The sequence below is a fragment of the Harpia harpyja genome, chromosome 19 (assembly GCF_026419915.1).
Source record: "Harpia harpyja isolate bHarHar1 chromosome 19, bHarHar1 primary haplotype, whole genome shotgun sequence".
Lineage (NCBI taxonomy): Eukaryota > Metazoa > Chordata > Aves > Accipitriformes > Accipitridae > Harpia > Harpia harpyja.
In genome coordinates this window covers 12,737,462-12,753,568 of record NC_068958.1, presented here as the reverse complement: position 1 = coordinate 12,753,568, position 16,107 = coordinate 12,737,462, and the positions used below count along the sequence as shown (strand labels likewise).

Genomic DNA, 16,107 nt, shown 5'->3' with positions numbered 1-16,107 from the left:
ACAGAGAGTCAAAGAGAGGGAGGACAAAGCTGTTCCCAGCACATTTTTCTGCTTTGACACACTTGCGAACCCTTCGAGTGCTGCAGCTGGGTTCCCAGCACCCCGCATCAGCTCTCCAGCCTGCACCCTTCTGCCAGTGGCACACGGGGCCCCGGATTCCCCAAATACCTGGCAGGGAGCAGCACAGGATGACTGTGCAGGGCAGGCAGAGGTTTTTGGGCTCAAGTCACAAGCTAGGGTGTCTCGCCGGCCCTGACATGTGGAGCAGTAAAAGCTGCCCCAGGGTCCCATGCATGCCAGTCTCAGCACTTAATGAGGTCTTGCAACTGGTTCAGGCTCCCAGCGCTGCCAGTCAGGAGCCTGTAAAAATCAGCTGTGGTGCAATGTCCTGGGCATGCATCGAGATGAGCCCCAGACCCCCCAACATCCAAAGCCAGCCTTTAGTTTAATAAAGAAAGAAAAGCTCCTAAGGCAGAGATACCACATTTGCAACACCGCGGGGCCCCTCGGGCAGCTCGCCAGCAGCCTGACAGAGGGACGCACTTTGCATCTCGGTTTGCGTGTTACCATCCACCAAGTCCAGGAGAAACCCAAGCAGGCACGGTGCTCGCACAGCCCACTGCCACACATGGCTGCACGACCCACGTGGCAGCAGAGCTGGGGCTCCGCTCCCTGAGATGGCCCCTTCCCCAGCAGGGCAGGACCGTGGGTGGCAGAACCCCGTGCCCAGCTGACCTGACAGGATCAGCTCCTCCTCCTCACTCTGAGATGAAGATGCTGAAAGGCCAGCAGCATCCTTGGCAGCCTGGGAAGGGAGATCCCGGAGGACTTGGGAGGCTCTGGATATTTGCTGGCTCAGCGCAGCTGTGCTTTGCTCCTGCCTGTGCTTTGGAGGGTCCCCTGCAGAGCGGCTGCTCCCCTCGCCTGGGCAGCACCAACCCCCTGATGGAGGAGGCTTTGCCTTCTACTCCCACCACCTCCCACCTGGTCACCCCATTCCCACCACCTCCAGTATGATCAACCCACTCTCATCACCTCCACAACATCCACCTTCAGTCTGGTCACCCCACACCAACCAGACCCACATCCATCAGCCCCACTCCCATCACCTCCAGTATAGTCTCCCCACTCCCATCACTCCCACACCTATCACCCCCAGTCCAACCACTTCCACATGCATTCAACACCAAGCTCTTCCCTGCCCTCTCATTTCCCTTGTGCTCTGCCTTTCCGCCTTGGGAGGCATTTCTGGCTCGATGCTTTCCAGTTCATTCACTTCTCGCTCACGTGTTCGCTCCGGGCTCTCTTGCCCTGCCAATACCCACCCTGCATCCCAATGCCAAGACCATTTCCCTGCGTAACCCTTCTTAGAGCTTGTCACCAGCCACTCCACAGAGAAGTCACTTTTCCCTTCAGACCCCTTCCGAGTCCCATTGTGACTCCTAACAGCCTTCTCCTCTTGGATTTAGCAAAACCCATCCAGTCCTTTTGGTTCATTCTCTTTTTCCCCCCAACCAAATGGTTTGCAACATTTTTTTTTTTTACTTCTGGGGGGCAGCTGAGCAGGCAGCAGCCTTCCAGTGGCCCCGTAAGAGTAAACCCAAACCTGTGCCCTGTGCTTCTGCTGAGCCCGACATCAAAAAGCCATGATGAGCAGAGACAGCTCATGAGCAAACCCATTTCTGTCACACCCAGTGACAGTGATGAGAAGAGGAGCAAAGCTCTGGCAGCATCTCAGCAGAGAACCCCCCAGCCCAGGGCTCCCTGATCCCATGCACAAGACAGTCCGGAACTCCAACTCCAGCCCAGAGTTGCAGCCCCGCGGGGCTCAGGCAGTGGCAAACACACAAGCACACAGATGGAAAATGGCTGAAAGCAGGTTTGACATTTTGCAGAATAGAAGGGGAAGGAGTGATGCTGGGGACGGCGGGGAAATAACCTCCCACAGGGCTCCTGCTGGCAGCAGAGGTTTCCATCCTACCTCTCAGCTCTGTGTGACGTTTGACAGGTCATACCCCGTACGTGTTTGCCACAAGATTGTGCACCCAGGACCCCGAGCCCACTGAGGTGGTGATGCTGTTCCTGGTACGCTGCTCCTGCTGCAGCTATCTGCAGCCACCAGCCTCCCTGGCCAGGCTGGCTGCACTGCTGGTGCTGGAGGAGGGCACACGGCTCCCCCGCTCAGCCTTCACCACTCAGGCTGTGGGCTGAGGACAGATGATGTCCCCAGAAGAGGGGACAGAGCTTTATCCTGACCTCTTTGGGCAAGCTATGGCAGCAGCCCAAAAGCCCGGTGAAAGCCTCACACAGAGACTGGCACCATCTCTCACCTTGGGGTGGTCCCCATGAGCGTGGGACTGCTCCAGAAACCGTCACCCCCTGGCCACAAAGGAGGTAGGGAAGGAAACGGGCATGAAGGCCAGATCCTCTCTGGCAGGGTACAGAAGGGCTGCACAACCCTTGCTTGGCCAAGGAAGGCTCTGGGAATGAGCTGTGGCTCAGCATGTGCTGCAGGGCTGGCAGGGAGCATGTAGACCTCGCACCCAGAGCCCCTCCTGACGAGTGTCACCCCTGAACCCAGTCTGTCCCCTCCTGGGCATGCTGCTATCACCAGATGGGCAAGGTGGACCGCAGCCAGACGGGCAGGGGGATGGCTGCATGCGACGCAACATGTGTCACAACATGGCCAGACTCAGCGGGTCGCTGCCCAGCATCTCTGGGGGCTGTCAGGAGGGCTCCCATGGGGCAGCCAGCAGCCCTGGGGTGGTGGGCAGTGGCGGGGGCTTGGTCGCAGGCAGCATACAGGCAGCTGGTGAGAAGGGGGAGCGCTCGGAGGGTGCAGGCAGCCCCTGCCTGCAGACCCCCACGGTGCAGTGGGTTTGTTTGCATGGCGTATTGCTGCAGGTGTGCCAGGAGCTGGCAGCCACCCCGGTGTGCCATGGCCTGGCCAATGTGGTTTCCCGCTGGCATGCAGCCACCATGCCGGCAGCAGCCACCCTCTCTGGGGTACTCACACCCTCCCCGGGGTGCTTGGTGGAGCCGGGGCCCCCGTGGCAGCTCTGTCTTCAGGCTCTGGCCTCCCAGCTGGGATGCCCTTGGGGGGGATGCTGCTCGCTCCCACAGGGCTGGGCACTTTGCATGCGCTGTGGGCTTACCCAGGCACCCCAGCACCTGCTGGCAGCTGCCTGTTGTGGGCAGCCAGCAGGACCCTGTCTACGTGCCCATGGTGCCCAGCACCCCATGGAGGGTGGAGGTGCTCAGCAGCTCTGGACAATGAAACTGTGACCTTATCTTGAGCAGAGCCTGCCATGACCCAGGACTGGGTTGCTGCTCCTGAGAGGGGGGCTTCAGGAGCACAGCAGAGTGAGGGGCTCCTATTTCCCCTTTGTTTTGCTTGGTCACCATCCCTAGGTGGGACAGGAGGGACACTGCACACTCCACCCTGGTGGGAAGCCGCTGGTGGGAAGCCCTTATGGGCTCTGCAGTGGCTGGGGGTGTGGAGATGGAGCAAATATTTGCCCTTGCAAATGCAGTTGTTGCCATTACTGTTACAATGAAGTTGGAACATGCTCTCCATCGCAGGTAAATATCTCGCAGCACAGGTGGATTTGCCTCTCTTGAGGTCACTTTATTTCCCGGGTGCCATTGTCACTGTGCTGTCCCCTGGGTCTCTCCTGGTGACTTTTCATTTCCACTCATTGGCAAGAAGAAACGCTCAGCAGGTCCTTGCTCCTGCCCAGAGGAGCCACCTCCAGTGCCGAGTACCCTGGCCCTGTCCTGGCTGGCAGCCCTGCAGCTCCCAAAGCCCCTCCAAGAGAAGACACCAGCCCCTTCGAACCCATGCTCAACCCCCAGGATGTTGGGGACAAGGTTGGGGGGAGCCCATAGCAAACACTTGCCAGCATGAAGGGGCTGCAAGAGCCCAAGAGGGCCAGATCCTTCCCTCACGTGAGCAGTACTGAAATGCGCCCTGGGGTGGTGGGTGCTCTTGCAGGTTCATCCCACATCATGGGCATCTCCACTCCATGTGGGTCCCTAGCCCGGGGCTGGGCGCTCCCCCCCCTGCCATCAGCAGGGGGAAAAATGCAGAAGCTATGTCTCAGCCTCGGCTGTCCCTCACCGTGGCATCAGGGCTGCTCTCTGACAGCCCTGCAGATCCCCAGGCAGGGCTTCTTTCCTTGCTCTCAGCCCAGCCAGGGGTCAACAGCGCTCAGGGGCCCATCTCTCCCTTGAGGCAGCAGCTACCCAGATGTTCCATATGTGGAGGGCCACCACGACACCAGAGGCCCCAGGCCAGGAGCAGACCTACCTGTGAGCCATCCATCATTCCTAACAGCCTCTGCTGATGGAGCCGCCCAGTCTCCCCAGGCTTTGCTCTCCTCGCAGCTCAAGATCTAACTTGAATCCTCCCTGCTGTGAGTTGAGACTTGGCCTCGTCCTCACGGAGAGCATAAAAATCCCATACTCTTGCCTGCATTAGCTCAAAGACATGCCAAGACTGTTGGGGAGAAAGTGGTTCTCAGTGCAGACCCTGCTCATCTCACAGGGCCACTGGGGCCAGGGGAGCTTCTTGACAAATGGAGCAGCAACAGAGGGTATGATGGTGCTGCTGGTCATACAGCTTGGCCAGGATGTCATCGTGGAAATGGCATGTCCTGCCAGTGAATTCGGTGACAGTCAGTCCCTCTGCACAATCCTCCCAGGCAGTCTGGGATGGTCCCTGCTACAGTTCATTCTCATCACCATGCCTGGAGGAGTCCCCACAGCTCCTCCATGGCATCACCTGCCAGCCTCTGAGCAAAGGCATCAGCCCCTGCCTGCACTGCCTGCACATCTGGAGCAGGACAGAGGAAAACACAGGCAATAGGAGCAATCTTAACACCCAGGACCACGTTTCCAATCCATCCTGCCACCATCCTTCTCTCTGGACAACTCTTGGCAGGGCTGAGACCAAGGCTGGTCACCTCTGGCACCAAAGCTGGACCGTTATGGCTGTAGGACACACTGTGAATGAAGGTGCACAGGTCACATGCTGCCACAGGGGCCCCAAACTTACTGAGAAACCTTTGGTAGAACAAGGGTGGAAAAAGCAGGGATGTTGGTGAGGACCAGGCTGGTGCCAAGCACCTTTGGAAGGCTCTCACCATCCGATGCAATGGTTGGCCTCCGTGGTACAGCTGACCCCATGGGGGAGCAGAGCGCGAAGGCACACAGCTGGGCTCTGCCACCATTTCCAGCACAGAGGAGCTCACAGGGAGCACCACCTACTTTGAGAACAACCATGTGCATCTCACCTCGAGGGAAAACACCAGCTCTTGCAGGGCTTCTCCAAAACAGTGCCCCAAAAAACAGTCTCAGAAAGAAGCCATGCAAGCTGCTGACTGGGACCTACAAGAGGAAAGCCCCTGGGAGCAGCCTGGGGGAAGACTCACTGCTGCTGGAGCCAGGAGAAACCCTGGGAGACCTCGTGCAGTGATTCCCCATGTTCCCAGCCCAACACCTCCCAGACGTGCTAACATGACCCCAGCGTGTTGGTGACATGTGAGGTCACTGCAGTGAGACAGGCGTGTTTCTGGGGGGCCCCCAACATCTCCACATCTTCTCACTGCAGTGGGAAGCCTGGGGAGCTATCTATAGAATCACATGGTTGTGTCACACAAAAAAAAGGTAAAACGGGGTAATAATATACTCATAAACATGTGGCATTATTTCAGGCTTTTGCTGAAACCAAGGGATTTGCTCTCTACTGTTTCATTGGCCAACTGGAGGAGAGAAAGCTGGGACAGATGGCGGTCCAACCTCACCAAACCTGGTTTTGCTCTTTCGCTGATGAACAGGACATCAGCAGGCAAGTGGCGGCAAAACTTTAATTTCACCCTGCAGAAAAAAATACCTGCGAGTGGAAAATGCTGACGGGCTCTTTTTGGAGGTGAAGTCGGGGAAGGAAGGTGTGTGCTCCATTCCTCGCATTCCTCCCCAGCTCCCTCCGGATGGCAGCCGTGCTCCCCAGGGTCCACCCAGGTGCCCAGGGCGTGATGGAGAGGGCTGAGGATCCTGTCCTGCAGCCTCGCTGGTTCCACCAGCTGGGCAGGGCTGAACATCTTCGCTTCCCAGCGCGGGGGCAGAGGGATGGGACCAAGGTCTGAATCCTGCTGGGGTCTGAGAAATTAAATCTTTGATCTATGTGGGCAGCATCTTCAGAAACACTTGGGTGAGGCTCCCTCACAGACGAACGCTGTGTCCCCGGGTGCCATCCCACTGAACCCCAGTGTCCTGCCATGGCCGTCACATTGCATCCCTATGGCCACACACCGGCGCCTGCTTCAGAGCAGGGCACCTTGGGCTCATCCGAACATCCAAGTGCAGCTGGTGGGATGTCGCCTCCTCCAGACACCCCACACTGTCCCCTCTCCTGCAACACCAACCTGAAAACCAGAGGAAAAGCCATTGCGTGGCTGTGCACTCCCATCCCCGTGCCGTCCTGGCTGCCCCGTGCGGAGCAGCGCCGGCTCCCTCCCGGGCACATGTGTGAGGGCAGCGCGCCAACAGCTAATGGGAAAGTTCAGGGTCGGGGCGAGCCGCGGGGAGAGGCACATAAAGGGCTCATTGTGCGGCAGGTCTCTCTCGGCTGTGCTCATACAGGGCTAGCAGTTCAACAACAAAACGCAGCCCAGAAATATGACAAGACACCTTTTTCCCAGGCTGCTGTTAAACTCTAATTAAACATTTCAGCACACTCGAGCAAGGGAATGTCTGCTTCTCAGGCCCAAGCTATCTCAGCTGGAAAACGTCTCCTCTGGTACAAATGGGCTCGCGCAGGTTGACCGAGAAAGATGCCCCTTGGGCCCACGGATGATGTGAGCCCATGTACCAGGGTGGGCAACCTGCTCCCATCCACCCGCCTTCAGGCCAGCAAGGAGGTCAGGCCAGAGGACAGGTCCGAGCTGGAGCAGCCCAAGAAGGGGCTGTGCAGCCGGGCACACCACGGGCCATGCCACCGCTGGCAGCCGCTGGCACTTCTGCCCACTCCCCGCCGTGGCACCTGGGAGTCCCTGCTCCCGCCGAGGGAGCACAGCCTGGAGAAGCAAGAGGCAGTGTCTGCACCCATGTCAGCCCGGTGCAAAGGAGAGCCAGGCAATAGCTGCTCCGTGACAGCCTCAAATCAAGCCTTTACGACCCAGAAATTGGCCACTGAAGAAGAGGGACCGTGACTCTGCCTTGCCCATATGTGTCTGTGCAGCACCTTAAGAAAGGTCAGTGCCTCTCCAACCCACCATCCTGCAAATTTTTAACGTCATGCCTTACAGCAGCTGTATAGCACAGCCGACAAGCTCTGTCTTCAGACCTGATAGGTTTTTGGACCTCACAGCTCCTACTTCAGTGAAGTGATTCTTCCCAAACTTCATCACTCCCACAGCCAGTCCCAGGGGAGCTGGTTCCCCTCCCCAGGCCTGGACTATGGTTTGGCTCCCCTGCTCCAGAGGTTTGGACATCTAAAAATAACCCAACAGACAAGCAAAATGTTGGATTCTCATTCTTTGGCTGCTTTGCGATGCTGACCCACAGGCACTGACCATCATCACACCTCGCTGTGACATTTTGGTTGGTCTTAAGTAACTGCTTTCCCAACCTCCCCTATCCCACCCCCCGCAGCCTTTTCCATGCCTGGGCAGGCAATATTGGGCTTGGGCCCCTTCTCTGTTCCCGAGGGAAGCAGAGGTGCTCCCACACTTTCAGTTGACCCAGAGATCTCCAAAGCTCAGCAGGCTGGGGGAGATGACCAGCCTCAGGATGCAGTGGTCCCTGCAGAAAGAACCAACCCAAAGCCTGTCTCCTTCTGAAATCCCACCCTTCGCTTTCCTCTGGGTTTTCTGGGGAGTAGAGGACAGCCCGGCTCCATAAGCAGTCCAGAGCCCCGAGAGGGGTTTGTCACTTGCTCTGTGTGCCTGTGGGACTGTGCACCACTGGGGAGGACAGGGAGGCATTGCCACTGGCTTTGAGTCACCACCAACCAAGATGCAGGAACCAGAGCACACACCTTTCAAGCGGTGCTGTCGGAAAACCCAGTGAGGCTGGAATTGGCATCCTGCTATTTTAAAGAATGAAGGAGAAAGAAAAGAGGACAAAAGAGCTGAGCAATGAAGCCAGGTGCTGCTGGGAGCAAGGAGGGGTGTAAGTCAGCAGACAGGGACATGGTGGCTTGAAGACCCCCCATGGATCACCTGGATGCCCAGGACGGGTATGGTGATGGCGACCTGGCAAAGCCCAGTGAGCACGACAGGAGCCAGCCCTCCCCAAGTTATTAAACACAGTTGTTGGCCATTAGTTGCAGTAATACCTCAGCACCTTGTTTCTAGCAGGCACAGACCATACCCCCAAAAAACCCCCACCCCTCATGCTCTGATGTATGACCCAGCCTCGTGGAGGGGACATGGCAGCGCTGAGCTGCTGGCACCGATGTAGCTCAGCTGCTGTTTTGCAGCACCCCTCATCCCACCTGAGCATGATCCTGCAGGAGCAGCAAACCAGGGACAGGTGGCTCCAGCTCGCTGAGGACTTGCAAGCTGGTGGTTTCCCACATGCAACCTCACTAAGAAACAGGTCACCCAGGAAAGGGTTACTACAAAAATCTGCCATTTCTAAGATTGCTAGGTAGTGGGAAGGTGTTGTGCAGATTGGAGTGACAGCCCAGGCAATGACACTTGTAATTTGGCATCCCGTGGGGGTGGAATTTGGCAAAACTGGTCTCTCTTGCTCCGAGGACATTCCAGCTCCCCACACAGGCAGTCTGAGTTGAACTCCCTCAATAAATACAGCAGCCAGGGGTTTAATCTAACTCAGCCCGCCTCCCCTTAGAGAAGCAGCAGCAGCATGCTCCTCAGGGAGGCTCCTCTCCTGCCCCGGCGAGGCTCCGTGCCTCCAACCACCACCGGTGCTGTGGTTCCTGCCACTGGGCAGGCAATTGTCCCTGCAAAACCCCACCCTGGCATTTGGGCTGCCCTTGCTGGACGCTGTTAACCTCAAGAAAATGGCAACACTGACCTGTATCTGGTACCCTCCTGGGGTGACACATGGCTGTGGATGGCTGACAGCCATGGAGGGGGCCACGGCCATGCATGGGGCTGTCCCCAGGTGCCACGCACTCGTAGGGCTCGTTCCCCTCCTAAGCCACTGCAGCAGGATGGGGTGGGAGGCTGGGTTTAGGAAGGAATCTTGATTTTTCTAGGAAAAGCAAGGCAGGGCAGCAGGGCCCTTAAAGCCTCCCCACATGGCACCCAGGCTGTGCTGCGCTGCCTGGGCTTTGTGGGACATGTATGCCCCCAAATCCTGGTCCACCGAGGATGCACCATGAGTCCCAGTCCTGGCACAGACACGGCTGCAAGGCAGCGAGGGAGGTGATAGCCACAGGGACACAGACTGAGGGCACCCATCATCTGGGCAGCACACACACCAAGGGGGCTCACCCTCACCTCCCCGCACACCCGGCCCTGGGGACGGTGTCCCTGACAGGCACTGTGACCCACAGTCTCCCCACAGTGCCCACAGCTGGGGACATTTTGACACCGTGAGCCAGTGATGGGGGGCCAGATCCTAACTTGTCGGCTGACTGTTTCCCAGGCTCTTCCGCTGGCTGCCCCCACCGCAAGGACGTGTGTGCTGATGGGATGGGATCGGGGCACGAGAGGGAAGCTGGGACAAAGGTGCTGCAATGCACTCCTCCTCTCTGCTCTTGGCAAGGCCCGGGGACTCCGGCTGGGAAGGGAAAAGGTTCCCAGGGCGAAGGTGTTAAATACCCTTCTCCCGTGCTGCTGTCACCTCACAGTCCCCGGGGTGTGAGAATCAGACTCTATTATCCCCTCATTAGGAACTAACATACTGTACTAACCTTTTCACATGAAAGCTACGGTCTGTTCGCAAACAAAAGCTGATGCTTGGTTCCCAGGAGTGGAAAAAAACCCAACCCCACAAGCACTTAGCAGGGGCTCTGGGGCCAGCCGGCCCCACTGGCTCCATGCAGACCCTGCTGAGCCCCAGTGGATGCTCCGGGGGGGAGGACGAGGCTCCATGAGTGGGGGGCCAGCCAGGCATGCAGCCCCAGTGGAGTGGAGCAGGGGAAGCCCACCCAGGGTGAGGGGTCCTTCTTCCAGACCCCGAGATGGCTGGGGTCCTCCTTGCCTGTCCCCCCCGGGGAGGGATGGATGGGGCTGTGGGTAGAGGTGCAAGGGGGACTCCCTCCCGTGGGGTTTATGCTGCAGGGAGCCTTTCCCCCTCAGGGCACGCTGCCTCAGCTGTCCCCTAGACAGGGGTCCCCGGACAGCAGACCCCCTTCAGCCACTGGAGCCGCTGCAGCTCACCCCAGGCTGCCCCTAAGCAGTTTGCAGGGCTCAGGCTGGTTCTTCCCGCACTGCTAACCAAAGCAGGTTGGGATTTGTAATGACTGCAACTCCCACAACCCTTCAGGCTGCCCTGAAAGGTGGGAAGTGAGGTTGGGAAAGCATCACCCAGCCATGGAAAAACCCATCTGCACAACACCTGAGGCCCCAGGTCAGCATCCAGAGCGGCAAGATTTTAAGAGCACCGAGCACAGCAGGCGATGGCCTCCCTGGGAAACATGGCAGCAGCAGGGATGGGACGTGTATCACTGTGGACCACATTTCCCTGCCCCAGACATTGGCAGACATCGCCTGAGAAGATGAACAGTTGGAGTAACATCCTCCTTGCTCAGGCTTTTAATTAAATGAGACCTGTCTGGGATGGCAATTTGAGCTTCTGCCCATCGCAGCTGCTTGATGCCGAGATAAAGAAGGGGCTAGAGGAGAGATTGGGCTGTGTGTGAGAAAAAGAAAAGTTTTCCTGATTTCTTCACTTCAGAAATATCTGGTCTGCCCCACTTTTTGCTGGAGACCTTTGACAGCTCAGGGAAGTGGGCTTCAGAGGTGCCTAGGGTCACAGTAAGTGCTGAATGCCTGAAGAGTCCCACACCTGGTGACACATCCCTGCCTTCCCACATGGCTGCAAGACCCCACAAATCCCACACTCACTTGTTGCCTTGCAGCCTCAACCAGCTCCATGCTTCTAACGAGGAAAGCAGGAGGAAGGAGAGATTTGTGCCCATTTCACCGCCCCCCCACGCCCATTGCTTCCTTCCCTGCCTGCCTCCACCTGCAGTCAGCTGTGAAGGCAGCTCCCACAACCTGCCTGTCCCTAAGGGCTGAGGGACTTTTCCAGGTCCCCCAACTAGCTGCTGGCCCATTCCCAGTGTGGGGCAGGGATGGGGTGCTCCCCCAGCTCTGTCAGCGGGTCCCGTTGCAAAGAGGCAGGTGGTTTTTGCATTGCACGCACATGTTTATTAGATCCTGGCCCAAGCCCACTAAGCTGTTTCACACAGGCTGCAGGCAACAGCTTCCAGAGCTGTTTTGCTTCCATGGGATGCTATGAAGGTGTCATCGGTGCTACACGCTGTTTTGCAAAGTAATTGAATTAAAACTGGTGAAACGGTTCGGTGCTGCCTGGCTGCTTTCCTCTGTGGTGTGGTTGGGTGCAGCGGCCCAGGGTGGCCTGAAGCACACGTGGCTGCTCTCCTGGGCTGCTCTTTTCAGTGGGTCACTTTTTTTCCCAGTTGCTGCAGTCAGATTTGGGTCATCAGGCTTGATCTAAACATGTCAGAGGACTGGAATTCAGGGGGAAGCAGAAGCATGATAAACGCAGGCTGTCTCCTGGTGCATTTCTGGGCTGGTTTCAAAAAACTCTTGGTTCACTCTTAGTGTCCAGCAGATGGGCTGGGAAATCTGGCGGCAGATTTAGTTCATCGCCCGACACAGATGCCTTGGCGCTTGCGGCAGTGAGGGCAAAGCCTGTCCGCTGCACTGGCACTGACTGCAGCAGCACCTCTGCACACATGTGTCTGTGTAACGGAGACGAGCATGTGGGCAAGTTAGCACTGCCTGTCCATAGTTCAGAAGTACCCTTGAGCCACAAATTGAGCCAAGGCCACGGGTGTTAAGTTTTGTGCAAGGTGGGAAGCGATCCTTACCCAGCAGCCAGGGCGGATGAGGCAGGAGGAGGGAGAGCTGGTGCAGAGGAGAGGCGCAGAGCTGAGTCGGGACCCTCGTCCCCCTGGCCATCGTCCCCAGGCTTCCCAGTGCCAGCTGAATCCCACAGGTCCTGAAGAGGTCAATGCTCTCCAGGGAGGGGCAGGCAGAGCACTGTCAAACTTGCTGCAGCTGTGAGAGAGGAGTGGCCAGGAGGGTTTGTCCACTGCCTTCAGCCCAGCCCCGCTGCCCAGAGCTCCTCCCCAGCTCCAAATGTCCAGCACGCTTGGATCCAGCATGAGAGATGCACAGCGTCGTCTGAGCAAGCACACTCGTTCCCGGGGCAGGCAGCAGCCCCGGACCTGCCGGGAGACCAGCCAGGAGACACAAATGGAGAGATAGGTTTAGAGGACGGCTCTGGATTTTCCGCTTCCCCTGCGGAGGTCCACCTGAACCCAATCATTTCAAAGAGGTTCAGAACCAACCAAGCCACCTTGAGGCAAGGAAAATTAACTTCAAATGCAACATTTTAAGCTGAAACAAGTGATTCCCCACCCCCATTTTTCAGTTCAGACCATGCAGTGATGAGCACATTGCGGTCCGGTTCATGCAGATGCCAAGCTGGAGACCTCTTTGGCTCCATCAGCATCCTCACCCAACACTCTCTGCGGGTCCCTGAAGCCTTGCAGGTCCCCACCTGCTATGTCAGGGGGCTCAGTGCCCTTTTCCTCACTGTTCTTTTCTTGTGGCCATTGCTGGTCAGGGCCCCTGACCAGCAGAGCTCTGGGATGCACAGGGCCAGGGCTGGAGGATAAAACCCTCTGAGCTCTGCCTGAGCAGCCCAGGGCAAGCAGACTCGGTATTTGCCCTGGGAGGGAGGGCTGGAGGTAGCAGCTGGGTGGGAGCTTCTCCTGCTCAGCCCCATTTCACGGGTACCTGCAAGGCTGAGGTTCCTCAAACCAACAGCCCAGGCCCTCACACAAGTTCTTGCATACAAAAATGATACATGGAAATGAAAAATGGGCCTTCATCAGGTACCTGGGTAGAGGCTTTGGAGGGAAGCAGCTTGCCATTTGGTCTTGGAGGCTCAACCTCAAAGTCCAAGGCAAGTCAAAGTCCAAACCTCCAAGTCCAAGGCTTTCTGGGGAAGGTGTGGGTGCCGATCTGCCAGAGCACCAGCCTCTGCCCTCACTGCTCTGCATGAGCCATTAGGGACAAACCACACCAATGCAGAAGGTTACAGGGACCTCTAAAGCAGAGCATCCTTGGCAGCCCAGGAGACACCGCTCAGCTCATGGTGACTCTGACTGCCCTCAGGATTCCTGCTCCTCCAGTTTTACTCTCGGGCAAAGGAGAGGCTAAAGAGAGATTATTATCCCCCCATGATAAAAGGGGACCTACCCGGGTGCTACCTGTGCCCTGCTGAATTACAGAGTCTGAGTGGAGATGGCAGAGGAGACACTGAAAGACCAGCCCGACACACAGCCACCCCTGTGGAGAGCACCCAGGTGGTCCTGGCGCAGCCAAATCTGCACCTGCACCCGAAACCCCAGGGCTGAGCTAAAGGGAGCATGGTGTACAATGGCAGCATGGCACAGCACAGGGCAGGGCACTAGTCATGCTGGGCTCCCACTGCATGATGCACCGTGATGATGTGACACGGGAATGCTCTTGCTTGGGGACAGGAGTCCCAGGGACTGGGACACTGAGGTTTGCCATTCCCCTGCCACTCTCAGACAAGCTACCGAGTCCTGTCCCCGGCCTCACCATGCACAAAACAGAGATGGAGACTTCGCCCAAGGCTGTGTCACTGCTGCGTCACTGCTGCACAATGGCACCTGATGCTGGGTGACAGGAACAACCCCAAGCAGCCAGCACTGTCACGGGCAGGGCCAGGAGCAGAACACCCCCCTGCACCCTTTCTCCTTTGACAAACACCCCCAGAGCCTCCCTTCCTCCATGCAATGCCCTGACGGATGCTCAGCGGGTCCCGCTGCTACCTCGGCATCTCAGCCGGGAGCTGGGATGGGACCACAGTGCTGCGGCGTGGGGCTCGGCACGGGGCCCCGCACCGCCACGGCGCTGGGAAAGCCCAGCACTGGCTGCCACCGTCCTGCTGCGCGGCAGAGATGAGAAGAAAAACAATTCTTGGGGCTTCCCCTCACCTCCCGTCCTCGCCCTGCGCCGCGGCCCTGCCGGCTCTTTCATCTCCAAGCGCCAGCATCTCTTTCATCTCCCGCCTGGAGGTGCAAATCACTCCCCTCTCACGGCAGCTACCCCCGTCACCGGCCACTCGTGCCGGCATCGGCACTTGGCCCTGCGCTGCCAGGACCAAATGGCTGGCAACCTGGCTGCCCTGCAAGGTCCCGCTTGCTGGGAGGGGGGTGGTGGGTGAGGACCTCTGTCCTGGAATCAGCAGTCACCTCTGTCACCTCTGCAGTCACCAGCAAAGTGCTCAGGACCCCCAAAATCTGGCTGCTCCCAGGTGCCTGCAGAGAAATTGAAGCACCAGGATTTCTTCTGGTTCCCTCTGCAAATGAGAGGATGCTGGGCTTGCACCTGCTCTCGTTCATGTTTGCTCAAACTCCGCTCATTTTTGTTAACTTGTGCCGATGCAAAACCAGCCCGCCGGGATGGGGAGCCATCTATCCCAGCAGGCAGACATCCGTGCCACCCTGGTGTTGCCCATGATGGATGACGAGGTGGTTCCCCGGCCTTAAAGCCTGAAGGAACCGTCCCGGCCACCCTGCCTGACCACCAGCCCAGGTGGGAGGGAAGCTCACCATCATCCTGGCAAACAACCCAGCAGTTTATGGTCCTGCTACAGCTTATCTTTGGATTCTGGTATAAAGGTGACAAGGCTTCACTATCACAACTTAGGTCAGGGTGTCTGGGCATGGGGACAGAGTGATACCTCTGCCAAAGGGCTGTGAATCCTTACGAGTAGCATTAAACAAGATGCCTGGTGGGTATGAACTGCAAAGAGAGCACAGCTGGGTCATGTGAAAAGCTGGGAGAGAATGAGAACAAGAAAGAGAGAAAGAGAAAAATAGAAAGAAAATGAAGAAGAAAAAGAAAAAGGGAAAGGACACGAAAAAGAAAAAGAAATAAGAAAGGGAAAGCAACAGGCTCACATGAAGCACCCTGACTGCAGGATTCCCATGTGAGCCCAGACCGAGAGCTGCCCCATGGCAGCCGTACACTGCCGGCGTTAGCTGCATGCGGCTCCCAGCTCTGCACTGCGGGGGCAGCTCTGACCCGAGCCGTCGCTGGGAACCACCCACCCATGGGTGCCATCCCAGTGGTGGCACTGGAAGGGACCACGGCCCGGGCTGGGCGCACGCCAAGCAGCATCACTGCGTGCACCGGCTCTGACAGGGAGCAGTAACGGTGCCATTGGGGCCGTCAGGCCTGGGGACATGGGCTGCAGTGGCAGCCTGACCCACCCCGGGGAGCCATGTGAGCCCCATCCAAATCCTACAAACCAGACAAAGAGTATACTGGCACTTCAGCTGCCTGTGCTGAGGCCGGCGGTGCAATGCCCCAGCTGGGCAATGCAATGCTGGGACGGACACCGCATGGGCACATGGTGTCAGGACACATCAGCATCACCATGTCACGTAACTGCACCCAAAAAGCCAGTAATTAACACCAAAGAGTTTTCACAGCACCAAACGGCTCTTCTGCAAAGAGCCAAAGGGACGAGCTGTGGGAACGGTGACGCTTGCGGGCAAGGGGGGCTCTGAACTGAGGGAGGGCCGCAGGCAGCAGAGCCACCGTGGCTCCCGGCACATGGGGCTGCCACCGATGAGCATCACGAGCTGCAAACCTGCTGGCGATGGGGTCGGGGATGACGGGGGAGGGGAGCCCTGGCAGGACGGTCCTCTCTGGTCTGACCCAACCCCTTCATGAGGAAGGCATCCGTGCCCGAGCAGAACACACCCGTCCTGTCTGTCCCAGCTCAGATCTGTCACACTGGGACATTTAGAAGTCCCGGGGAGTTTGCCCCATGTGCCTTCACGAGTCCCAGTGAGGTATCCTCGAGAAACCCAGTTTTCAAGCCTGCTTTCTGGCT

The 16,107-nt window shown here is 57.8% G+C and overlaps 1 protein-coding gene across 3 annotated transcripts in view; it reads right to left on the bottom strand.

Annotated features, from left to right (window-relative positions):
* EXD3 (exonuclease 3'-5' domain containing 3) overlaps window positions 1–16,107 on the bottom strand; it is a 295,489-nt gene that overhangs the window by 22,098 nt on the left and 257,284 nt on the right. The window contains exons 21-22 of one of the 3 annotated variants that reach the window (XM_052815030.1): window positions 12,035–12,394; window positions 11,326–11,905 (exon numbers count right to left, since the gene is read on the bottom strand). The exons of the other annotated variants lie outside the window; for them this stretch is intronic. Coding sequence (XP_052670990.1) covers window positions 11,807–11,905; window positions 12,035–12,394 — 459 coding nt within the window. The 3' untranslated portion in view covers window positions 11,326–11,806. Of the gene's footprint in view, window positions 1–11,325; window positions 11,906–12,034; window positions 12,395–16,107 lie in introns of those variants that run through there. 3 annotated transcript variants of the gene reach the window in all.